The sequence below is a fragment of the Pristiophorus japonicus genome, chromosome 1, assembly GCF_044704955.1.
Source record: "Pristiophorus japonicus isolate sPriJap1 chromosome 1, sPriJap1.hap1, whole genome shotgun sequence".
Lineage (NCBI taxonomy): Eukaryota > Metazoa > Chordata > Chondrichthyes > Pristiophoridae > Pristiophorus > Pristiophorus japonicus.
Window position 1 is genome coordinate 44,099,685 of NC_091977.1, and position 26,745 is coordinate 44,126,429.

Below are 26,745 nucleotides of genomic sequence, written 5' to 3' on the forward strand. Positions count from 1 at the left end.
AACAGCCCAGCAAGGCCAGGCTCACCCAGCAGCCCTGCAGGGCCAACAACATGCCAGCCCAGCGCGAGCACAGACAACACACCAGAACAGATATTTGCACCGAGCGGTCCACCAGGGAAAGAACGGCTCCCAACCGCCTCACCTTGTAAATAGTTTTCACTTTGACTTGGGGGGGGGGGGCGGGGGAATGACGTTGTGTATCTGTAAATCATGCACTCCCATGTTCCGCCACCAGGGAGCGCATCCCCTGAAGTCCCAAGGGATCCCAGCACTGTATATAAGCCGGCCCCTAAGCCTGTTCCTCACTCTGGAGTGTCTTAATAAAGACTGTTACTTTAACCTCCCTGTGTGCAGTCTCATCTGTGTTAGGAACCCAATACCGAGAGAGGCAGTGTAGGCAGACAGTTGCCTAGGCTGGAATTATCGAGGAAGCCTTTCAAAGCCGCTCTGTGATCTGCCTGTCGGGGGCGTTATTTCAGCACTCTGTCTTGGGAGGAATTTTATTGCCTATTCTTGGCACTCCATCTAATAGCCTGACTGGCAGCTAAAGAAATTACCCAAATACGCCAGAGTTTGACTGGCAGGCTGCCACTATGTAAATATTTATTGCACTTGAAAATGAGCTCATTATAATACTTGCTGTGTATCTTAAACGTTATAAAACCATGCTGTTTTACCAAAAATAATACGAATGCAATTTGATTCAAAATCAGGACTAAAATTAATTGTTTTGTCGCTACCCAGTAACCTCATTTATAGATGGTTAACAAAGTAAATTGTACATCTGCAAAAACTTAATTTCAGCATCCTTTTTTCTCTAGGTATCAACGCAAATTGAAGGCAGCCTCAGCAATGAGTGTCACAGTTCTGACCTCTACGAAAAGTAACCCCCTGATTTTTGATGTACCTGGAACAAATAGGCACACCTCCGAAGGGTAAAATACATGAATTTATATTATTGAATTTTTTTAAATTATGTTTTAACCGGGCTAAAAATAAACTTACCTTAATGGACAGAGTGTTTAATATATAATTGAGTGATAACATTTTAATTTTAAATTTTTTAAAAACTCTTTTACCAGCCTAAGAGTTTGAAGGGCATTCGCTGGGCAGGAGATGGGCAAATAGCCCAAATCTCCGCCCGCGGAGGTCCTTTTCATTCGCATGCGTGCGATCTGTCAGAAGAATTAGCATGCCTAAACCAGGAACTTGCAGGGGACGCCACGGACGTTTGCACACTTTGTACTCGCCCGTGAGGAGCGTGATTTCAGGCCCAGAATGACTGTTAGAATGAAGGCAGGCAGCCTCATCATAATACATAAAGGATCAACCCGCCTCCCATGAGCGAATTGGTCTCCTGCCCCTCGTCCCACCTCCGTTAAAACCGGAAGTGGCCGGGTTCCACCAGGATTGGGTTCCTCTTTCCGATTTTTTGTACCTTAACCTCTGACCCGACCCCAGCCCACCCGTTTTGAAGAATTAAGATTCACCCCTTTATTTCTCTTTCTGTACCTGATTTGACATTGAATTCACCCACTCTAATTCACCCTCCTTCTCTGTCCTTCCTCTGCTTATTTCTCAACCTGAACATCTAATTTGGTTAAGGGAGTGGCCTGACATTTATGGGGTGCCAGGGCAGTGTGGGGTGGGGACAGTTTCGCCATCAGGAAACCCATGCAAATCCCCACACTGTTTGTGCAGTAACGGAGAATGCTGCGAGATAGCCTGCTCCAGGAAAATGTAGCCCACTGTAAAACTGCAGGTACACCGATCGTGATTTTCCATCCATTGATTGATAGACAAAAATGTTGGGCATGTGCTGTTGGAAATTTCACAATATATAAATAGATATATATCTATCTAATGCAATACGGAAATCAAAACTCAGCACACAATTGCTCATTTTATACTTTCCATCAAAACTGTGAAACTCCTTACTTCCCTCAGCTTTCCTTTCCTCTTACAAGTTACAGTTTTGTATTGCCTGATCACTACTTTTTGATTTAACTCATCTTCAATCCTACTCTCTTTAACTTTGGTGGTGTCCTGCACAATGGGATCGAAATTCGGGAATGCCCCGTTTGGGGGCGGTAACCGAGGCGATGCGGGTCTTCCTATACCCCAGCCGCGAAATTGGGGTCACTGTCCCCTAGAGGAAGTGGAACGCAATGTCAGGTGCTCCACTTCCTCTCGGGGGTGGAAGCGGAGCAGCAAGCGTGGGAATTTTTCAGTGCTACGTGGAGCGTTGCATAGCGCTGGCGTTAAAGCGGAGGGCACACTGCGAGCTCTGCAATGGGGCGAGGGGCCACCACTTCTCCACCGGTGAGCAGGGTGCCATGGCAGCAGCCAGGCACTCCGCTTCTGTGCCGGGCTGCAACATGGTGGCTCGGACACCGCGAAATCTTCAATGAAATGTAAGTGGACGATTTAAACAAAATGACGATACGCACCACCCCTTTAATTTTCGCCCTCGCGAGTGGAGAACGGCCCGATTCATGACCCCAGCCCTGCAGAATGCCTGCAACAAAATAAGAGCAGGAGTGCACCTCCTGATCTCACATGAAACCACCCTGCCGATTGCCGCATTCTTGCCTCCCCCCGCCGCTCCCGGCCCTGACGTCCGAGCTCCCTCCCCATAGCCCTGAAAACCTCAAACCCTGACCTCCAGGCTCCCCAATCTCTCTCCCCCCCGAGGCCCACGATTTCCCCCCAAGGCCCATGATCCCCCTCCCCTCCCCCGAGGCCATCACTAACCTGTAGGCCACTGTGGCACTAACAGCGGTCCCAACTTCCAACACCTGCAGTTGTGGCCTCCACCCACAGTGTCGTTTACATGGGATTGACATCCGAGGCCCAATATTGGGGGCACTCCCGAATGTATGGGCCAATATCTCCTAGCTGGCTTTCCTTTCCATCAGGAATCTGTTTCAAATAAATCATTTTTCACCTACCTTTCATGGCCTTGATTTATTGCCCAAGCTTGCACTGCAAATGTCCCACCTGGTGGGCCTTCATAATGGCTTTGTGATCCTGTCTTTGTAATAGGACCCCAATTTTAATCAAGCGAGCAGCCGTCTCAGCCATCTATTAAACCAGAGGCGGGAAGGCAGGATGGAAAACCAGCAGTGTGTGTCCACCACTTCAATTTTAACCCCCGTAGTTTCCAGCAGGTAGAAATTAAACCACTTCCTCTCATGTTCATGGAAGAGTTCATCTGTTGAACTGCTGAACAGAGGGAATCGTCACTGACACATTTACAATGCCACTACACATTGCCACCAGAGGAATGGCTGCACTATAGTTACAATGCTGTAACTGTTGGTTGATTTAGTAAGCAAGTCATTCTTTTATATATTTTCCTTCAGATCCAACCCAATTTGGAATAAAGCTTTGTTCAGTGAAGCAGCCTGCCGTTTTAATGATGAAGCTGGTTTGGATCAGAAAAGGTTTGGATTCTCACTCCTTTGAAATTCAGAAATTGAAACCTATACTTAAAATAACTTCATTGATTACGTTGACCAAACTAACAGTTATGTAATATGTTATGAAATACAGTTTGAACTCTCTTGATGATAATGCCACTGGTGATGAGAAGGAGTACTTTAATATTCGGAAACCTGGCACCTACAAATATCAGGTAATTTAGAACACCGTTGAAAGCATTATTATTAGGTTGAAGTCACACTGAGTGATGCTAGTGGCAAATGCATCAACACGTTGAAATGTAATTCCTTTCTCTGTACTATTTTAAAGGCAGTAGCCCATTTAAAAACACAGCTTAATACTCACAACAGAATAGCAGAGTAAGGAATTTTCTGCAGACAGGTTACAATGTGCAATACTAATCTGACACAGCCCAACTGCAACCCGTATGTCTTTCAATTAGGAGAGATTTCATGCAGTTTTACAGTAGAACTGGAAACAATTTTACATCCCGCCACCCTTAACGACCAGCAATTAGTGTCACTGCTGTGGGATGTTGGAGGTACTTTTCCAAACCAACTTAGATTTTAAAGACTGACATGTGACAGCATATCAATTCTTATGCTCTCCTCCAAAAAAGGGGGATTTAGGAAGAAAATGAATGTGTTCACTGTATTATCAAGTAAATTGAGCTGTCCCACGCACCTATCAATGAGTTGTCCCCTTGAAAGGAACGTTGGCAGAATTAGGGCTCCAACACTCTAGCTGTAATTCTACGACCTGTGCTTTCTTTGAGTGGAGCTCAACACATGACCAAAGTGCAATTACAAATAGTCCTTCACCGCATTTTCTTTTGAATACATTGTCTACTTTCCTTGGCTACACTGTACATTTGACATCTTCACGGGACGCTAAACATCACGCATCCTGTCAAGCCACAATTGATGGGATAACGTACAGCGGGATATCTAAATGGCAGCCTTTGAGTCAAGTGTGAGCTCCAAGCCCTGGCAATCCCGCCTTTGTGCTTATTTTCTTATTTTCTGGTTTGTCCTGTTTCAATTTTGTAGACTTGGAGGTTTGGAAAGGGTTCTTTGTGGCACTGTCCCAAATCACAATGCTACCAACTTGAGATATATCTAAATAAAAGGGGACATTGATTTAAATTTTATGCGGTAGGAGTTCTGATCAGTAAAGCTCCTCTGGGAATGTTGAACATGTTCTCACTATGTTTATGTGTGTGTGTGTGTGTGTGCCGTCTTTATGCAGATGTTAACCCAAAAATTGTGAACAGAGGATGTGGGTACGAGTCTGTTAAGCATTTGTGCATGAAGTTAGCCGATTGGAATTTCTATCCTCATAGGTGGTCACCGAGTCTCCACACTACATAATTACAAAGGCAGAAGGGTTGGTCGGCCTAGTCAAGGTCACAGGCTTATTGGCCTGTGCGATCAATACTACTCTAACTACTGCTGGTATCAGGTACAATTTAAGCAAAACAAATACGATAATATAATTACACTTCCTCTCCTCCATAATAAATAGTTTGTTGGACATCATGCTGGATCCGCTGGTCTGTTGAACCGATGAGACTCACTCAACAAGGGAAAGGCGCATCTATGGTGAAGCTAACATCTATTTCACTAGATGTCCTTTCCATGCGGGGGACTAAGTAAGCAGCTACCACAGTTATGTGAAAATGTTACTAATGCAAGGACCCCGAAAGGGTAACTTAGGTTCAGGTAAAATTACTCATTCACTGGGTGGAATTTTACAAGGCCCCACTCCACTGGCGGATCCTTGTGTGCAGCGGGCACCTTATCCAAAAATTGAGGATGCGTTGCCCACAATTTTCCTCCCATTAATGTCAATGGACTGAAAATTGCAGACAAAACATTCCTGATTTTCTGATAGGCCGCCCACTGTGTGCGAAGCCCCACCAATGGTGTGGTGACTTGGAAAATTTCACTCAGAAGCCTTATGAATATAGATCAAAGAATATTTTTATGTTCAGCCTGATAGTGTTTATAGAATTTTCAACTAGGATCCTTTTCAATCCAATTCTTGTATTTAATTGCATCGTGCGAGATTTCACCTCGTGTTAGTAACCGTTTTCCTCCTTGCATTGTAACTCCAAACAGGAAAAAAGAGGCGATGTATTTTTGAAAAGTGCTCGAAGAAAGGAAGTGAAAAATTCACAAGAGGTGGCAGATCAAGACTTCCTTACAATGGCTTTGGCATCACGTGAAGAAGGCAAATATATGCAAAAGCTGAAATCTGGGAAAATGATGTTCAGTGATGACGGACTGAAATGTACTGATCTGTAAATGAAGACGGAAGAAAATTACACAATCACAGATTTAGTGGCTTTCTGGGTTGATGTAGAATCTTAACTGTAACTGTACAAATTACAAAATTTAACCTTAGCATTCGGGTTAGTAACTTGCGTGGTTATTTTCATTTTTTAAATTTCAAGCGACATTTCCTTAAATTTATGTTCAGGTTGATAGCCAGCTTCCTATTGTTTGTTATTAATAGACACATTTTCAAGCAGATACTGGATAGCAATCAGTGACTGTGCTCCTCCATAGCCCAGGAGTGCTGAAGCCAATGTTGTTGCCCTGACTGAGTTCAGCTCACTCAGCTTGTAATCTGGGCTGGAACCATGGGCTCTATGGGCTGTTTGGTTTGGTTTTGCACCAGGCCACGCTAGCCGTCCTGAGGGGGCTCTTTTTGATATTTTTTAATTAGATTATTTCGGACGTCCCAGTTCACAGAAAGAATTAAAACAGATAAAATATAATCTGGTTTCATACAGTATTGTGCTGTAAGCAGTTTTTATTACATTTATTTTTGGAATGTGAGCATCGCTGGCAACAACAACTTGCATTTATATAGCGCTTTCAACGTAGTAAAGCACCCCAAAGATGCTGCACAGGAGCGATTATCAAACAAAATTTAACACTGAGCCACAAAAGGAGATATCAGGACTGGTGACCAAAAGCTTGGTCAAAGAGAGAGGTTTTAAGGAGCTTCTCAAAGGAGAAGAGAGAGGTAGAGAGGCAGAGAGGCTTAGGGAGGGTATTACAGAGCTTAGGGCTTACGCAGCTGAAGGCACGGCCGCCAAAGGTGGGGCAATGAAAATTGGAACTGCACAAGGGTATCCCAGATTTGGAGGAGCGTAGAGATTTCGAAGGGTTGTAGGTCTGGAGGAGCTAACAGAGATAGGAGGAACAAGGCCTTGGAGGGATTTGAAAACAAGGCATTTATGCCCATCCCTAGTTGCCCTGGGTAGGTGGCAATAGAACTGAGTGGCTTGCTGGGCCACTTCAGAGGGCAGTGAAGAGCTTACTCCTTTGATGTGGAACTGGATTCACATATAGGCCAAACTGGGTAAGAACAGCAGATTTCCTTCCCGAGAAGACATTAATGAACCAGATGGGTTTTTAATGACAATCTGGCAGGTTCAGTTTTTGTTACTTTTTTATTTCAAGCTTTTTAAAACTGAATTGAAATTCTCAAACTGCCACGAATGGATGTGGATTCTCACTCACCAACAGCCACACAGCCTCCTGCGCGAGACAAAAAAAATCAAAGAATAAAGAATAAATTAAGGAGAAATGATTACAGGGCTATGCAGAAGGGGCGGGGGAATGAAAATAATTGCATAGCTCTTTCAAAGAGCTGTCAGAAGCATGATGGGCCAAATGGCCTCCTTTCGTGCTATATCATTCTATGATTCTCTGAAAGCCCTTGGCCAATTCACCCTCCAAAAAATCTGGGAGATGTATCTCTGGCCACCAAAGTCAATGAAAACAAGATCCAGGAGACCAGTAGCCCTGAGGCACATCGCCCAATGCCCTAACCATCTTTTTTAAGCTGCAATATCATAACTTGTCCAGCTCCTTTATGAACACTTGCAGAAAGTCCAAAGTCATTGCACTAGCCAACAATGGAAAAGGTAAATCTGGGATATTTCTTTAAATTATAATGTAAGAGTGGACCAGGAGATAGGTTCAAACTACAGGCAACTCTCGATTATCCGTGACTCTCGGGGATTGGGCTATTCCGGGTAAACGATTTTTCTGTTAGAGCGGGTTTACATTTATAAGTTAAAACTTTAATGAATCAATACAATCAGCTACAAACAGTAACAAAAGATGGACATTACCATCATGCATGTACAGGTTCTGTGCCTGGAACCCGGTGCCGGCACTGCCCCTGTTCCCAAAGTCAGCGGCGGCCACGAGAGACAGTGACTGCAGCAGCACACACACACTCACACCAGCAAAGCAAGGACAGAGGAGGGTGATTTTTACGGTGACTGAGAGAGAGAGAGAGTGTGTGAGAGAGAGAGTGAGAGCGAGAGTGTGTGAGAGAGAGAATGACAAATACAGTGTTTGGAAGGCGATTTTTCCAAATTATTTGGAGCTGTCTTTTCACTTGTTCGCAACAGAATTTAAAATCCCATTACAACGATTTCCCGTTGGATGCGTGTACGGATAATCGAGAGTTGCCTGTTGTAAAAATCTTGCTGGGACAAAAACCACAAAAAATAAACTGGCAATACAAACCCAAAATTAAAGCGCATTTTCAGCCATGTCTCCTTTAAAAGACTGAACATGCCTAGCGGGAATAGGGACTGTTCCTAGCGGGAATAGGAACAATTCCTGGTGGGATTAGGGATGGTTGGGTGGTTAAAATGGAAGTTGGGGCGCTGTGTTCCCGACATATTTGCACCCATAGCCATTTACATAAGAACGTAAGAAATAGGAGCAGGAGTAGGCCATTTAACCCCTTGAGCCTTGATTCCGGAGATGAGGAGGTTGACTTATGAGGAGAGGTTGAGTAGATTGGGCCTATATTCATTGGAGTTTAGAAGAATGAGAGGTGATCTTATCAAAACGTATAAGGTAATGAAGGGGCTTGACAAGATGGATGCAGAGGATTTTTCCACTCATAGGGGAAACTAAAACTAGGGGGCATAGTCTCAGAATAAGGGGCCGCCCATTTAAAACTGAGATGAGGAGGAATTTCTTCTCAGAGGGTTGTAAATCTGTGGAATTCTCTGCCCCAGAGCGCTGTGGAAGCTGGGTCATTGAATATATTTAAGGCGGAGATAGACAGATTTTTGAGCGATAAGGGAGTAAAGGGTTATGGGGAGCGGGCAGGGAAGTGGAGCTGAGTCCCTGATCAGATCAGCTATGGTCTTATTGAATGGCGGAGGGGCCAAATGGCCTACTCCTGCTCCTATTTCTTATGTTCTTATGTAAATTGAATTTTTTTTTAAAGTTTTCTTGAGGGCCATGAGGAGCTCCTCCAAGTTCCACAAGGATCTCTTGGGCCTTCCCTCACCAGTCAGAGCCTGGAACTGTTACTTCAGGTCTCCAGCAACAGCCTCATGCCGTCCGGTATCTCGCTCACGCTCGCCGGCCTCCTTGTTATTCCCACCAGGTTTGGGGAGGAGCCTGAATTATATCATTTAAATGAAGCTTGGAGTTCAAATCTCCCACTTCACACTGTGGGGGGGCCAGGATAAAATCAGGCCTTTTCTTCCTTTTGGCCAAGAACATGGTGACCCTGATTTGCTGTAAAGTTGGGACCAATACCAAGAAATGTTAATTCTCACAAAGAGTGTTCAACATCTGGAATAGATTTCTATATAGAGCAGTGGAATCCTGGATTCATTTAAGAAGCAATTCGATGCTGTGAAGGGTAACTTTAGGATTTTTCTGAATGGATGAATTAAGACGGGCCAAATGACCTTCCTAATCCATAAATATTTTGTGATGGTGTGAAACAGATCATCAGGGACTGCAAAATTGGGCATTAGCTTCATTATACATGGTAACGCATAGCAGTGAAATGGAAATGAGTGCAGAATAATGATTTTCTCGCAGGGAATATGTTGTTCTTCTGTAACAGCTGATCAGGGTCAGCAGAGTCCTGGCTAACAGGAAGTCAATGTTTTTAAGGAGAGCAGCTATACTTTTATTTTGAACAGAAATGAAAGTGAACTTTAGCGTTGGGTTTGTGAGAGCTGAAGATGTAGTGTGTTTTATTTGGCAGTTTGTTTATTTTTCATGGTTTTCGTTGCAGATTTTTGGCAGGAAGATTTTTCATTGCTACAATTAAAAATGTGTACATGGGAATTCTAGTGGTTATTAGCCTCTTCTTGTGAGAGTAAAACAACACAGTGCTGGTCACGTAGAAAAAACCCTGCTGAAACATCGCTACATTTAGCAAGAGTCACACAGCGGGCTCACATAAACAAGACCTTCAAATAAGTACCTTATACGGCAACACTTGAACTGGACTTCCAGGTAAAATAGTGGTGAAAACCCTGGAAACATTTAAGAAGTTATAAGGTGCTGTAATGGGTGAGTGCATGTGCTCCAGACATGCACAGCGCAAATGTCTAATACATCTTCAGCAACATCGGTCTCTGCATGCACCCAATTACTATGGATGCCAATCCTCAGATCCACAAATAGCTTACTCTACACCCTCAGAAGAAATATCTCAGGTGCAATTAAAGTACAGTACAACCAAATTTAATTCCCTAAATATGAATGATGTACGTGTTAGTGTTTTTTTGTCCAGGTGCTTCCCTTTGGTCACAGTGTATGTTTTGTGTGTTCTGGAGCATAACCTTGTGCTCCTTGTAAGTGCTTCCCCAGTGACAGGAGGAAGTGAGGTAGATGGCTGCTGGCTATCATTGGGAGCCTCTTGGGACTGAGTTGACCCTCTGTCTCTTTGGGCCCAGCAGCTGCTTCCGCCACATCTTCTTCTGTGGTGGTTGCCTTCTCCTGTCCACTCCCTGGCACATCATTTGAATGTAGTGCTGAGTGCATGCTTCTGCTGCTGTCCAGCGATATACGTGACCACAGGCCTCCAGGTTACAGCACCTGTGAACTGACACTCTCCACCTGATCCTTTAGCACATCGCTGCTGGGTCTTCTGGAGATGGGAGCGCAAGGCCTCCACAGCAGAGTTTTCTTAAGTTAATCATTGGGACGTCGCCGTCACTGGGAAGACGTCATTTATTAGCCCTGGCTGCACTGAGAAAGTGCTAGGTCTTCTTCTTGAACTTCTTCAATCTGTGAGTCTGGTTTTACTCTGGTTATTCTTTGTAGCTATCTCTGTAACCTCCTCCAGCTCGACAACCCTCCGAGATCTCTGTACTCCTCTAATTAACATAGAAACATAGACATAGAAAATAGGTGCAGGAGCAGGCCATTCAGCCCTTCTAGCCTGCACCGCCATTCAATGAGTTCATGGCTGAACATGAAACTTCAGTACCCCATTCCTGCTTTCTCGCCATACCCCTTGATCCCCCGAGTAGTAAGGACTTCATCTAACTCCCTTTTGAATATATTTAGTGAATTGGCCTCAACTACTTTCTGTGGTAGAGAATTCCACAGGTTCATCACTCTCTGGGTGAAGAAGTTTCTCCTCATCTCGGTCCTAAATGGCTTACCCCTTATCCTTAGACTGTGACCCCTGGTTCTGGACTTCCCCAACATTGGGAACATTCTTCCTGCATCTAACCTGTCTAAACCCGTCAGAATTTTAAACGTTTCTATGAGGTCCCCTCTCATTCTTCTGAACTCCAGTGAATACAAGCCCAGTTGATCCAGTCTTTCTTGATAGGTCAGTCCCACCATCCCGGGAATCAGTCTGGTGAATCTTCGCTGTACTCCCTCAATAGCAAGAATGTCCTTCCTCAAGTTAGGAGACCAAAACTGTACACAATACTCCAGGTGTGGCCTCACCAAGGCCCTGTACAACTGTAGCAACACCTCCCTGCCCCTGTACTCAAATCCCCTCGCTATGAAGGCCAACATGCCATTTGCTTTCTTAACTGCCTGCTGTACCTGCATGCCAACCTTCAATGTCTGATGTACCATGACACCCAGGTCTCGTTGCACCTTCCCTTTTCCTAATCTGTCACCATTCAGATAATAGTCTGTCTCTCTGTTTTTACCACCAAAGTGGATAACCTCACATTTATCCACATTATACTTCATCTGCCATTCATTTGCCCACTCACCTAACCTATCCAAGTCACTCTGCAGCCTCATAGCATCCTCCTCGCTGCTCACACTGCCACCCAACTTAGTGTCATCCGCAAATTTGGAGATACTACATTTAATCCCCTCGTCTAAATCATTAATGTACAATGTAAACAGCTGGGGCCCCAGCACAGAACCTTGCGGTACCCCACTAGTCACTGCCTGCCATTCTGAAAAGTACCCATTTACTCCTACTCTTTGCTTCCTGTCTGACAACCAGTTCTCAATCCACGTCAGCACACTACCCCCAATCCCATGTGCTTTAACTTTGCACATTAATCTCTTGTGTGGGACCTTGTCGAAAGCCTTCTGAAAGTCCAAATATACCACATCAACTGGTTCTCCTTTGTCCACTTTACTGGAAACATCCTCAAAAAATTCCAGAAGATTTGTCAAGCATGATTTCGCTTTCACAAATCCATGCTGACTTGGACCTATCATGTCACCATTTTCCAAATGCGCTGCTATGACATCCTTAATAATTGATTCCATCATTTTACCCACTACTGAGGTCAGGCTGACCGGTCTATAATTCCCTGTTTTCTCTCTCCCTCATTGGCTACCCTCCACTCGATAGGAACTGATCCAGAGTCAATGGAATGTTGGAAAATGACTGTCAATGCATCCGCTATTTCCAAGGCCACCTCCTTAAGTACTCTGGGATGCAGTCCATCAGGCCCTGGGGATTTATCGGCCTTCAATCCCATCAATTTCCCCAACACAATTTCCCGACTAATAAAGATTTCCCTCAGTTCCTCCTCCTTACTAGACCCTCTGACCCCTTTTATATCCGGAAGGTTGTTTGTGTCCTCCTTAGTGAATACCGAACCAAAGTACTTGTTCAATTGGTCTGCCATTTCTTTGTTCCCCGTTATGACTTCCCCTGATTCTGACTGCAGGGGACCTACGTTTGTCTTTACTAACCTTTTTTTCTTTACATACCTATAGAAACTTTTGCAATCCGCCTTAATGTTTCCTGCAAGCTTCTTCTCGTACTCCATTTTCCCTGCCCTAATCAAACCCTTTGTCCTCCTCTGCTGAGTTCTAAATTTCTCCCAGTCCCCGGGTTCGCTGCTATTTCTGGCCAATTTGTTTGCCACTTCCTTGGCTTTAATACTATCCCTGATTTCCCTAGATAGCCACGGTTGAGCCAACTTCCCTTTTTTATTTTTACACCAGACAGGAATGTACAATTGTTGTAATTCATCCATGCGGTCTCTAAATGTCTGCCATTGCCCATCCACAGTCAACCCCTTAAGTATCATTCGCCAATCTATCCTAGCCAATTCACGTCTCATACCTTCAAAGTTACCCTTCTGGCTTCTTGCGCGATTTTCATTGCTCAGCTATCGATGGCTGTGCCTTCAGCTGTCTAGGAATTCCCTCCTTAAACCTTTTCACCTCATTACCTCTCCCCCCTACTTTAAGATGCTCCTTAAGACCTAACTCTTCGACCGGTCCTAATATCTCCTTAAATAATTCGGTGTCACATTTTGTTTGATAACACACCTGTGATCCTGGCGTCGCTGGCAAGACTAGCATTTATTGCCCACCCCTAATTGCCTTGGAGAAGATGGTGGTGAACTGCCTTCTTGAACCACTGCCCTTTCCCCGTAGCCTGCAATTTTTTTTCTTTCATGTACTTATTCAATTCCCTTTTGAAAGCCGCGATTGAGTCTGCCTCCACCACCCTTTCAGGCAGTGCATTCCAGATCCTAACCACTATTTGCCCACAGACTCCGTTGCCTGCCTCTACATTTGTTTTGCTATGTACTGGTTTTTGCCAGACACTTGCTTTGCTCTATATAAACATTATAAAAGGTTGGGACACAAACTTCAATTCCATTCAACTATTGGAAACTTGTATCGCCATATATCACCATTTACCTTTAAGAGGTTGCATTCCTTTAATTTAGGCCTGTATCCTTCTAATGTCTAAAAATATGCTGAATTTTTCAGCATCCTTGCACGGCGAGCTCCCACATGCTCGTCCAATCCAGGCCGGAGCTTGATCTGCATACAAACTGAGGATGACCCGAAAAGATCCCGACAGGATCAAGCCTTTGCGACTTCTGCAAATGTAAAGCTTGCAGTATGCCTCTCCCACCGATCCCAGCATCAAAAACTGGGAAATCGGTCCTGGAGTTAATAAAAGAATTATTCCATAATCCCATGATCCAATTCTCCGACCTGGATTTTCATCAAGTGCGGCTCTCCCTTGGGCCATGGAATCGCCCCTCAGAGGAATTCTTACCCCCATGGTTCCTGTGACAATGGAAATGTTGCCAGTGGAAAGCAGACAGACCCAAGTCAAGGAGACGTGAGCTGGATGTGTGTTATGTCTGTAATGTACTTATGAATGACTCCAAGAGGCAATGTGTTGTACTCAAACTGTAGTGACCTTGGACCTTTATTCGTAACTCCAGAGTGAGGCACAAGCATGATGGGCAGCCTTTTATACTGAGCCCTGCACACCTATGCAAGTGACCCTCAGGTCTCCCACCGCAGTGCCCTCTGGTGGACAACCTCTGCCACAGGAGCAGGAAACCCCGGTCTCCACCAGTTGCACCCTCTAGTGGTGCCAGCATAGTATATACAGAGTGTAAACCTTATTGATAGTACATCAGGTAACAAGTCTCCATCTTATGCAACTATACAGTGACTACATAGAGAGTATATCTATAGTCTGCATATATAACATCACTCTCCCCCAAGTCCTTTGTGCCAATTACCTTTACACTATGTGCTCTGGCTTAGCTCTCCCCAGACTTAAGTGCCAATAGCCCTTGCACCTTGGCTGTGCTTTGGCTTGGCTCTCTCCCTGTTAACCCCCAAGTCCTTTTGCCACAACTTTGGGTAGTGGTCACCAGTTTGGATGGTTTGATGATACAGTGGAGGATCCAGTGGGTTCTGGGTGTGATCCATGTGTATGTCCATGGCTACACACATCCATTTCCCTCACCCCCTCCCTCCACAGTGAGATCATGCAGCAGGTCCATTACATTAACATACAGGATCAGACACAGTGCAATTACAAAGAAAGGAATTTACAGTTTGTATCATGACACCGTGGTTCAGTGACTTACATTCGTTACGTTTTGCGGTCGTGTGCCCAGATTGGGTAGATTGCATTCATGGTTCGATCATGGTCAGTACTTAGTTGGCAGTACAGGTATGCGAGGACGCAGGTTCCAGAGCAACCGGACGGGGTCCTAGTCATCTGATAGCAGCGCTGTGTCCCCTGCTAGCAGGGTGGGCTTGGTTCGCTCACCTTGCCAGGACTCAGGGCCTTTGCCGTTCCCTGGTGGTGAGCAGAGCCACAGATGTGTGTGGTCTCCTTGTCCTCCTTTGAGGGCTGCAGAGTCTTCTCCCTGCTCTCTAACTGTGTTGGGAACCTGGCTGTTCCAGGTCCCGTTTGGGGAACTCGTTGGTTCTGACCTTTCGCTCCCGGACATGGCCGAGGTAGTGACTGGGTCTGGGGGCTGCGCCGTCTCCACCCGGGTGGTGGACAATGGCGGCCGACCTGCGCGTATTGGCACCGTATTCGTTTCCATGTCCGTGGCGAATAGTGCCATCGGGTGTCTGCAGCGTGGGATAGACCTGGGGCAGGGTATCAGGATCAGTGCCTTCACCCTCCTGAGGTTGCTGACCTATAACTTGTGGGGACACCTGGGGCAGGGCATCAGGGTCAGTGCCTTTACCAGCTGAATTCGCTCGCTTGCTACTTTTGGGTACACTCTATTCCCGACATCTCGCAACATTTTGTTCTTTACATTAGGACTGGTACCAACATCTCGCAACAACATTTTGTTCTTTACATTCTTAATCGGCTCATTACATTGATTGCCATGCGTACAATGTCTCTTTAAGTTCAGTTGGTTGCAGGTCTACTTTAAGAGAACCCTGCTGGCTTTACCCCAATCAAATCCTTTGTTAGACACCACTTGTTGGTCCCTCAGCGTTGCACCTCCTGATATGGCTACGGCCATTTTTTTTTTCAGCCACGTTGCACCTCGCTGCAGCAGGGATACCATCTTGCCTCTATCCTCGAGGTCGACTGCCTTGATCCTTCTCTCCCGCAATTCTGCAATAAAAGCTGGAAGAGTGCCTGTGAATTCGATCTTCCTCCCCAGGAGTCCTGCCAGGAAGGTACTTTTAGGTCTATCCGGTCGGATCATTACCACGCAGTCGTGATGGACGGTTTGTGCCTCAGGTGCTGCACTGGTCTGTTCTCTGGTGCCTGGCCCAAACGAAGTTGAAGTTTTGCTCTGCCTCTGAGCACGGGTGACATTGATTGCTGAAGTGAAGAGGGGTCTTCCCATTTCCACTGGATCTTCCCCATCCATCTTCTTCCGAGTAACGTGGGACCATCACCTGCAACAATCCACAGAGGTAACTTGTGCACCACGCCATTATGGATTCATCATCATAGGAAGTCCCTCAGAATCGAGGAAGACTTGCTTCCACTCCCAAAATGAGTTCTTTGATGGCTGAATAATCCGATACGAGAGCCACGGACCCTGTCACAGGTGGGACAGACATTCGTCGGGGGAAGGGTTCGGTGGGGTTGGTTTGCCGTGCGCTCCTTCCGCTGCCTGCACTTGGCCTCTTCACGTTCTTTGCGTTGAGATTCGAAGAGCTCAGTGGTGTCAGTGGTGAAGTCGCACTTTACCAGGGAGGCTTTGAGGGTGTCCTTATAATGTTTCCACTGTCCTCCATTGGCTCATTTACAATGAAGGAGGTCCGCATAAAGCAGTTGCTTAGGGAGTCTCGTATCTGGCATCCGAACTATGTGGCCTGCCCAGCAAAGCTGATCGAGTGTGGTCAGTTCTTCAATACTGGGGATGTTAGCCTGGTCGAGGACACTGACGTTGGTGCGCCTGTCCTCCCAGGGGATTTGCAGGATCTTGCGGAGACATCATTATGGATTACACTTACATCCGCACTACCAAGGACTGGGATCAGCTCCTTAGTGTAGGTGCGCAACTTTTCCTGTACTGGAACCAGCTCGGGTTATTTTTCATTCCATAGCCTCTCAAAAGCATCCTGGCTCATCACTGACTGGCTCGCTCCCATGTCCACTTCCTTGAAGACTGGAACCCCGTTAATCTCGACTTCCATCTTCACTGGAGGACAATCGGTGGTGCAGGTATACACTCCATACACTTCTTCTTGGGGCTGAGCTGCCTCTCTGGCCAAATCATCACACTCCATGCTGGATTCAAAGTCATCTACCGTCTCCTCTGCTAGACGGTGAGTCATATTTCTTTTACACATACACTGGATGTGGCCCTTCATGTTACAGGCTTTGCATACGTACTCAGCAAAAACGCCAGCATGGTGCTACTCGATTAGCACCCCTTGGCGGACTCTGATTTCTGGAATCCTGAGTTCAATGCTTTGCCCTGGGCAGAGCCATGTTCTACAGTCTTGCCTGTGAAAGGCACAATTCTGTGTACAGTACTTGCTGGGTTTGAGTCCACAGGATAACAAATTTGCTTGATGCTGCAGGTTGAGGTCATAAACGCCTGACTAATGCTGATGGCCTTCTGCAGGTTGACTGTGGTGTCGGCAGATAGTAGCTTGTGAAGGAGGCCCTCGTGGCCAAATCCCATAACGAAGATGTCTCGCAATGCTTCGTTGAGGTGCATGCAGAAATCACACGGTGCCGCAAGTCTCCTGAGGCCGACAGCGTATTTTGCAATCTCCTGGCCCTCAGGTCTGCGGTGAGTGTAGAATCTGTGCCTGGCCGTGAGGATGCTCTCTTTTGGTTTTGGTTGGTCATGAATTAGTTCAGTCAGCTCATCGTATGTCTTATCCTTGGTCTTCGTGGGTGCCAGCAAGTCCCTGATGAGGCGGTAGACCTCGGGCCCACAACTGGTCAGCAGTGTAGCCTTGCACTTCTCCGCCAATGTGTCCGTCTCCCCTGCCAGGTCGTTTGCCACAAAATATAACTCGAGCCTTTCCATGAAGGCATCCCAATCATCACCCTCTGCAAAGTCTTTTAGTGTGCCAAAGGTAGCCACAACCGCGTGAAAGTCCGTATTCTCGTCGCCAGTTGTTATGTCTGTAATGTACTTATGAATGACTCCAAGAGGCAATATGTTGTACTCAAACTGTAGTGACCTTGGTCCTTTATTTGTAACTCCAGAATGAGGCACAAGCATGGTGAGCAGTCTTTTATACTGGGCCCTGCACACCTATGCAGGTGACCCTCAGGTCTCCCACCACTGTGTCCTCTGGTGGACAGCCTCTGCCACAGGGGCAGGAAACCCCGGTCTCCACCAGTTGCACCCTTGAGTGGTGTCAGCATAGTATATACACAGTGTAAACCTTATTGATAGTACATCAGGTAACAAGTGTCCATCTTATGCAACTCTACAGTGACTACACAGAGAGTATATCTATAGTCTGCATATATAACAATGTGTATATTGGAATTTCAACTGACAGGGCCAGCAGATTATACAGGTGGGGTATAATCCATGATAGAATAGAACATCCTCTGTGAAAGATACAGACATTACTGGATTTATATATTCCGTTCTTTCTCATATTGCTAAGAATTGATAAGAAGTAGGAAAAGGTAAAATCAAGTCACCAACATAAACAGATAAAGTCATTGCTGCAAAATGCATTTACTTTTAGTCGTATATGAAACAAACACTTTTGCAATAAATTCTCTGACAAATTATCCATTATTTTCATTTAATTTTTAATTAAGAAAAACATTTTTTTCAAGAAGCTAATCATGACAAACAGCTTTTAAGTTTAAATGGTGAAAATGACAAATTTTTTACATTTAACAATCCAGACATAACCTTTATGTAATTCATTATTTTTCCCAAAAGAGAAAAACTGGTTTTCACATTGATATAGTAGCTATATATATTCAGAACACGACAATCACATTAATGACAATTGTACATGTTTGGATAGTAGTTGAACCCACTTCAGGTCTGGAGTGGGCATCAGGTAGGTGTGGCCAGACAAGGTGCACAGAGGCTATCCCACCTTTCCTTATGGTGTTTTTCCCAATTCCTGGCATCTGTCCTATGGGTACCTAACCCACATTTGTGCTTGAAGGGGTAGGGTTTCATGTCAGCAGGGTAATGCACCTCCTTGCCACCAGCAGTGAAAGTTATGCTAGTCTTTATATTTCAGATGTCCCTTGCATCCCTGGGATAGGCCCAGCACAAGGACGAGTGGATCTAATGTGCAGATCCTGGCCTTGGTGGCAATCCCTGATTACTTCCCAAAGTGGTTGGATTTGAAATAGAACCAGAGGTGAGTTTGTTTGAGTGGTATCATTCTGGCCACATTCTCCCAAGCATTCATCTGACAGAGAGGGGCAGAATCTATGAAGTTTATGTGGACTGTGATGTGTTTGCTGTATGTTTAAGTTGACTCTCTCTTGCATTTTATGCATGTGGTGGTTGTGAGGGTTGAGCAGATTGTCCTCCATCCTTCTTTTGTTATTTGGTGACATAGACCTTACTCCCAATCACCTTTTAGAATGGCTGTGTATTCTATTAAGTGGGGATGAGTGCAATGTAAAAAGCACAGGTAGATTTACAGGTGTCTGGGGCTTGAAAACTAATAGATGGTTCTCACTGAAGTTAGCAGAGTGTCACTGGCTCCTGAGGAAATGTTTGCTTTTTTAAAATTTGTTCACGGGATGCGGGAGTTGCTGGCAAGGCCAACATTTATTGCTGATCCCTAATTGTCCTTGAGAAGCTAGTGGTGAGCCGCCTTAAACAACTGAGTGGCTTGCTAGGCCAGTTCAGAGGGCATAAGAGTAAACCACATTGCTGTATGTGGGTCCGGGGTCACATATAGGCCAGATCGGGTAAGGACAGCAGATTTCCTTCCCTAAAGGACATTAGTGAACCAGATGGAATTTTACAACAATCTGATATTTTCATGGTCACCATCACCATCACTGATACTGGATTTTTATTCCAGATTTATTGAATTAAGTGAATTTAAATTCCTCAGCTGACATGGTAGGATTTGACCTTATGACTCCGGATCATTAGTCCAGGCCTATGGATTACTAGTCGAGTAACATAACCACTATGATACTGTACCCCTTATTGGAGGCTTGGAGCTATGTGAACATATCCAACTAAGTTAATTTTGTCATTAATTACTAAAAGGACAGGATGTTACTTTTGTGACGAGGCTGTAAGGACTGGAACCATCGAACCCCCAAGGATTTATTGGACATTGTCTGGACATTGCGTTTAATTTTTCTCACAGCAAAAAGAAAACTGGAAGCTGTTTGTGGGAGGGGCCCAGGTGCAGCTCCATGTTGGACTTAGAATGATGGGCAGGGAGTCTGGAATGACAATAAGGCAGGAGGTGGATTAATGGAGTCCATTGTTAGGCAAGGTGACCTCGTCAATCAGTGATTACCCAGATGAGTTATCAGAACAATAGAGAGCCATTAAGCCCAGACTGCCTGGAAATGAAAACCCATCACTGGACTCAAACACAGGAAGCATCGAAAACAAGGAACTTTATTGGGTAAAAGCAGAAGACACACTCACAGGAAGCCTCGACACAAATTTTATTCAGCCTGAAAAGGCAAACGAACTTGGGATATAAAAGCATGCCATGTGGATACAGCTCTCTCTCTTGCCTCGCTGCTTCACCCCTACAAGAATCCAACCCTCCGTATTGTGACGGAGAGAAGAAACCAGAAGAGATACCTTTTCATCGGAAGAAACAACGAGTAAGCCAGTGGAATGCGTGAGCATTTCTGCACACACATCTTTTAAGATCACAGCCATGGTGTGAGGGGGTATCATATGTTCTCCCAACAAAATTCTTAGGGGTTTACAGGGAAGATGTTTTAGACATTGGGATACTTCGTGTTAGGGCCTGTTAGACAGGCCACACTGTGTATTGTACTGCATTTGTTTGTTTTACACATCAGGGTGTGTGTGGTTTTACTGGGTGCAGGTGTGTGTTTAGCTTTAATAAAGCATTGCCGGTTGAGTCTGAGGTATTTGTCCGTGACTCATTCATCTGTTCAGTACAGTAATCACTCCCAGGTCTAGAACTACAGTAACATGGGGGTGCGTCAAAAACATCTTAGGGAAACCACTTACAAGGCTGGCTCAGCCTGTTGATGCTCTTCCCACACCAGGTTCTTTATTGTACTGGATTGGGGAGAGCGCTGACAGACCCACTGGAATTTGTAGTTGTGTGCAGGCCTCCTTCCAGATTGATAGCATCATTGTCGCTACAGGCATTGTGTGAGGGGCAGGTTAAACGGGGTTTGGGTGAGGGATATAGGTTGGGAAGTTACAGCTTCATACCCAGCATGGAATTTGTGATGAGCTTGCATTTCAAGCCATAATAACCAAGCGTTGGGCCACTCAGAAGTAGCATTTAAGATTTAGTAGGCTCAGTCCATCTTGGAATGATGGCATCCCAAGCTTGTTCATGGTCATCTGGATCAATTAGATGAGCTGAAGCAGAACATTCATCTTTATTATTCTTTCCCACCTGAGAAGTGAAAGTAAACTGTCCTCTCATCCAGGTCAAGTGAATATGATTGCGATGTGTGGTGCATAATTTCACTTGCTCACTTGTTCATGGTTGAAAATGTTGGAGGTTACTGTTAGATTCAGGGGCCTAGAAATTTATGTCGTTTGCGCCTCCAGTTAGTGCCCCGGGGGGCGCTAATGGGGCACAAATGACTTTTCGCCCGGCATGTGAAAAAGGAACGGCAGTAATCATGGGGAATTTTAACCTACATATCGATTGGTCAAATCAAATCGCACAGGGTAGCCTCGAGGAGGAATTCATAGAATGCATACGGGATTGTTTCTTAGTACAGTATGTTACAGAACCTACAAGGGAGCAAGCTATCTTAGATCTGGTCCTGTGTAATGAGACAAGAATAATAAACGATCTCCTAGTAAAAGATCCTCTCGGAATGAGTGATCACAGTATGGTTGAATTTGTAATACAGATTGAGGGTGAGGAAGTAGTGTCTCAAACGAGCGTACGATGCTTAAACAAAGGGGACTACAGTGGGATGAGGGCAGAGTTAGCTAAAGTAGACTGGGAACACAGACTAAACGGTGGCACAATTGAGGGACAGTGGAGGACTTTTAAGGAGCTCTTTCATAATGCTCAACAAAAATATATTCCAGTGAAAAAGAAGAGCGGTAAGAGAAGGGATAACCAGCCGTGATAACCAAGGAAATAAAGGAGAGTATTAAATTAAAAACCAATGCATATAAGATGGCCAAGGTTAGTGGGAAACTAGAAGATTGGGAACATTTTAAACGACAGCAAAGAACGACTAAGAAAGCAATAAAGAAAGGAAAGATAGATTACGAAGGTAAACTTGCACAAAACATAAAAACAGATAGTAAAAGCTTTTACCGATATATAAAATGGAAGAGAGCGACTAAAGTAAATGTTGGTTCCTTAGAAGATGAGAAGGGGGATTTAATAATGGGAAATGTGGAAATGGCTGAGACGTTAAACAATTATTTTGCTTCGGTCTTCACAGTGGAAGACACAAAAACCATGCCAAAAATTGCTGGTCACGGGAATGTGTGAAGGGAGGACCTTGAGACAATCACTATCACTAGGGAGGTAGACAAGTCCCCTGGTCCTGATGAAATGCATCCCAGGGTATTAAAAGAGATGCCGGAAGTTATAGCAGATGCATTCGTTATAATCTACTAAAATTCTTTGGACTCTGGGGAGGTACCAGCGGATTGGAAAGCAGCTAATGTAACGCCTCTGTTTAAAAAAGGGGGCAGACAAAAGGCAGGTAATTATAGGCTGGTTAGTTTAACATCTGTAGTGGGGAAAATGCTTGAAGCTATCATTGAGGAAGAAATAGCGGGACATCTAGATAGGAATAGTGCAATCAAGCAGACGCAACATAGATTCATGAAGGGGAAATCATGTTTAACTAATTTACTGGAATTCTTTGAGGATATAATGAGCATGGTGGATAGAGGTGTACCGATGGATGTGGTGTATTTAGATTTCCAAAAGGCATTCGATAAGGTGTCACACAAAAGGTTACTGCAGAAGATAAAGGTACGCGGAGTCAGAGGAAATGTATTAGCATGGATAGAGAATTGGCTGGCTAACAGAAAGCAGAGAGTTGGGATAAATGGGTCCTTTTCGGGTTGGAAATCGGTGGTTAGTGGTGTGCCACAGGGATCGGTGCTGGGACCACAACTGTTTACAATATACATAGATGACCTGGAAGAGGGCACGGAGTGTAGTGTAACAAAATTTGCAGATGACACAAAGATTAGTGGGAAAGCGGGTTGTGTAGAGGACACAGAGAGGCTGCAAAGAGATATAGATAGGTTAAGCGAATGGGCTAAGGTTTGGCAAATGGAATACAATGTCGGAAAATGTGAGGTCATCCACCTTGGAAAAAAAAAACAGTAAAAGGGAATATTATTTGAATGGGGAGAAATTATAACATGCTGCGGTGCAGAGGGACCTAGGGGTCCTTGTGCGTGAATCCCAAAAAGTTAGTTTGCAGGTGCAGCAGGTAATCAGGAAGGCGAATGGAATGTTGGCCTTCATTGTGAGAGGGATGGAGTATAAAAGCAGGGAGGTCCTGCTGCAACTGTACAGGGTATTGGTGAGGCCGCACCTGGAGTACTGCGTGCAGTTTTGGTCACCTTACTTAAGGAAGGATATACTAACTTTGGAGGGGGTACAGAGACAATTCACTAGGTTGATTCCAGAGATGAGGGGGTTACCTTATGATGATAGATTGAGCAGACTGGGTCTTTACTCGTTAGAGTTCAGAAGGATGAGGGGTGATCTTATAGAAACATTTAAAATAATGAAAGGGATAGACACGATAGAGGCAGAGAGGTTGTTTCCATTGGTCGGGGAGACTAGAACTAGGGGGCACAGCCTCAAAATATGGTGGAGACAATTTAAAACCGAGTTGAGAAGGAATTTCTTCTCCCAGAGGTTTGTGAATCTGTGGAATTCTCTGCCCAAGGAAGTAGTTGAGGCTAGCTCATTGAATGTATTCAAATCATAGATAGATAGATTTTTCACCAATAAGGGAATTAAGGGTTACGGGGAGCGGGCGGGTAAGTGGAGCTGAGTCCACGGCCAGATCAGCCATGATCTTGTTGAATGGCGGAGCAGGCTCGAGGGGCTAGTTGGCCTACTCCTGTTCCTAATTCTTATGTTCTTATGAGTTTAGCAGTGGCAATAACTCATAGTACTCTGATCCGCTGCGGCACAGGACCTCCGTGCCTGCCGCAAAATGTGCCCTTTCTGTGCTATGTTTCTAACTGACCTTTGTCTTGGGTCCCTCGTGCCACAATTCTGCACTCAACCTCTCTGTAGCTCTGGAGCATTTTGTGCTTTTTGGCTGAGGTGTCCCAAAGACCGCCTCAGTGTTTTCCCACAGAAACACTGGGGACACTTCTGAACAGTCCTTCTCTAAAAGTGAACACATTTACACTCACAGCAAAGTTGGGAATGCTACATTACCAAGAAAGGCACCATTGAAGTGCTAGCACTAGGGCTGGGCTGGAAAGCTGCAATATGACTGGTGTACAATCTGAGATGATTGTAAGCCCTATTTGGGAACTGTAAACCCAAGAGATATGGCCTTTCTTCATGAAGAAGGAATCTCTTCTCGGGCATCGCTTAATTGGAATCGAATAAAAGGCCAAGGTCTACATTGTGCCATGGTTATCACCCTGTGTCTTGTCTTGTCCTGTCTTGTGGGAGAAGCATGCAACTTGGCTCCCCACCCATTAAAAAAGGAGGGAGAGAGAAAACCGGTGATTATAGACTGGTTAGCCTGACATCAGTCATGGGGAAAATGTTGGAATCAATCATTAAGGATGAAATAACAGTGCATTTGGAAAGCATTGACCGGATCGGACCAAGTCAGCATGGATTTATGCTTGACGAATCTTCTGGAATTTTTTGAGGATGTAACTAGCAGAGTGGACAAGGGAGAACCAGTGGATGTGGTGTATTTGGACTTTCAAAAGGCTTTTGACAAGCTCTCGCACAAGAGATTGTTGTGCAAAATCAAAGCACATGGTATTGGGGGTGATATACTGACGTGGATAGGGAACTGGTTGGCAGACAGGAAGCAGAGAGTCGGGATAAACGGGTCCTTTTCAGAATGGCAGGCAGTGATTACTGGAGTGCCGCAGGGCTCAGTGCTGGGACCCCAGCTCTTTACAATGTACATTAACGATTTAGATGAAGGAATAGAGTGTAATATCTCCAAATTTGTGGATGACACTAAACTGGGTGGCGGTGTGAGCTGTGAGGAGGACGCTAAGAGGCTGCAGGGTGACTTGGACAGGTTAGGTGAGTGGGTAAATACATGGCAGATTCAGTATAATGTGGATAAATGTGAGGTTATCCATTTTGGGGGCAAAAACACGAAGGCAGAATATTATCTGAATGGCGGCAGACTAGGAAAAGGGGAGGTGCAACGAGAACTGGGTGTCATGGATCATCAGTCACTGAAAGTGGGCACGCAGGTACAGCAGGCGGTGAAGAAGGCAAATGGTATGTTGGCCTTCATAGCTAGGGGATTTAAATATAGAAGCAGGGAGGTCTTAATGCAGCTGTACAGGGCCTTAGTGAGGCCTCACCTGGAATATTGTATTCAGTTTTAGTCTCCTAGTCTGAGGAAGGACGTTCTTGCTATTGAGGGAGTGCAGTGAAGGTTCACCAAACTGATTCCAGGGATGGCTGGGCTGTCATATGAGGAGAGACTGGATCAACTGGGCCTTTATTCACTGGAGTTTAGAAGGATGAGAGGGGATCTCATCGAAACATATTAGATTCTGACGGGACTGGACAGGATAGATGCGGGAAGAATGTTCCCGAAGTTGGGGAAGTCCAGAACCAGGGGACATAGGCTTAGGATAAGGCGTAGGCCATTTAGTACTGAGATGAGGAGAAACTTCTTCACTCAGAGAGTTGTTAACATTTGGAATTCCCTACCGCAGAGAGTTGTTGATGCCAGTTCACTGGATATATTCAAGAGGGAGTTAGGAATGGCCCTTACAGTTAAGGGCATCAAGGGGTATGGAGAGAAAGCAAGAAAGGGGTACTGAAGGAATGATCAGCCATTATCTTATTGAATAGCGGTGCAGGCTCGAAGGGCCGAATGGCCTACTCCTGCACCTATTTTCTATGTTTCTATGTTTATCAGAATGCATCCCATAGGGCTGTGAATCTCAGGAATGTTGTCGGGAACACAGAAGTATAACATAAATCTTCTCCCCTGTTATGGTACTCTTTATCAGAGTGCAACAGTCATCCTCTCCTGTCAGCAACTAAATGTGTATTAGCCATTTTCAATAATGCTGCATGAGCAGTCAATATATTGAAATTCAAAGTACAGCTATTAGAATACATTCCTGCCCATTGAAAACATAATTTACAAGAAACATTTAATTATAAATGTTGTATTGCACAATTAAATGTTATTAGCACACCCCAAAATAATCAACTACAAAAATCTTGCCAAAAATCACACATTTGAATTGAAATAAAAAAATTGGAATAAAAGGATTAACAAACAGTGCATTAGGACAATACCCAGGCCAGTGCTAATGTCAATATGGTGATGCTAACTTTTGCACTGCAAGCCAAAATGGCATTGTTATTCAGCATCGACTCCACTCTGGACCAGGAACCATTGTTTGGCAATGCGTTTATTCCAGCAACATGACACATGATGTTGTATACATCAACCGCCCTAATTGGAGGTGCCGTGTAGTTTGTTCTGAAATCTGAACAGTACAAAAGCAGAATTAGTTGTGAAATTGCCTTACATATTTTAACTTTTGACCACTGTATTAAAACTGTGCTATATAAAGATGATCATTTGTCGAAATTTAAAATAATGTTCTGGTGAAAGGTTAGCAACATTCTGCTTGTTCTTCTTGATGGTAGAACATAAGAACATAAGAAATAACAGCAGGCAGGAGTAGGTCATTCGGCCCTTCGAGCCTACTCAGCTTTTCAATAAGCACATGGCTGATCTTCTACCTTGTTATGTATGCAATAAAGGTTCAAACTGAGTACTGTTTAACTAAGCAAGGTACAACCTTGGCTCTGCTTTATTTAGGCCCAAAGTGCCTGACTCTCAAAATGGCTGGCCTTTTATACCTGAGCAGCAGAGTGTACATACATGACATTAGCCCCCTCTGAGATCTTATCACAGTCTTTCACAGGTTGAGACGGT

At 44.8% G+C, this 26,745-nt stretch overlaps 2 protein-coding genes and 1 long non-coding RNA gene across 3 annotated transcripts in view; 2 read left to right on the forward strand and 1 right to left on the reverse strand.

Moving 5' to 3' along the window:
* Positions 1-6,240, forward strand: part of LOC139263108 (cadherin-related family member 2-like) — a 273,421-nt gene extending 267,181 nt beyond the window's left edge. Inside the window, exons 28-31 of the mRNA XM_070878659.1 lie at positions 822-935; positions 3,366-3,446; positions 3,556-3,637; positions 5,565-6,240. Of these exons, the coding sequence (XP_070734760.1) occupies positions 822-935; positions 3,366-3,446; positions 3,556-3,637; positions 5,565-5,750 (463 nt within the window). The 3' untranslated portion in view covers positions 5,751-6,240. The remainder of the gene's footprint in view (positions 1-821; positions 936-3,365; positions 3,447-3,555; positions 3,638-5,564) is intronic.
* A 10,403-nt stretch (positions 6,241-16,643) lies between these two features.
* LOC139278806 (uncharacterized) overlaps positions 16,644-26,745 on the forward strand; it is a 64,397-nt gene continuing 54,295 nt past the window's right edge. The window contains exons 1-2 of the long non-coding RNA XR_011596355.1: positions 16,644-16,751; positions 18,663-18,785. This is a non-coding gene — a long non-coding RNA (uncharacterized lncRNA). The remainder of the gene's footprint in view (positions 16,752-18,662; positions 18,786-26,745) is intronic.
* enpp6 (ectonucleotide pyrophosphatase/phosphodiesterase 6) overlaps positions 26,038-26,745 on the reverse strand; it is a 100,306-nt gene continuing 99,598 nt past the window's right edge. The window contains exon 8 of the mRNA XM_070897875.1: positions 26,038-26,290. Within this exon, the coding sequence (XP_070753976.1) occupies positions 26,085-26,290 (206 nt within the window). The 3' untranslated portion in view covers positions 26,038-26,084. The remainder of the gene's footprint in view (positions 26,291-26,745) is intronic.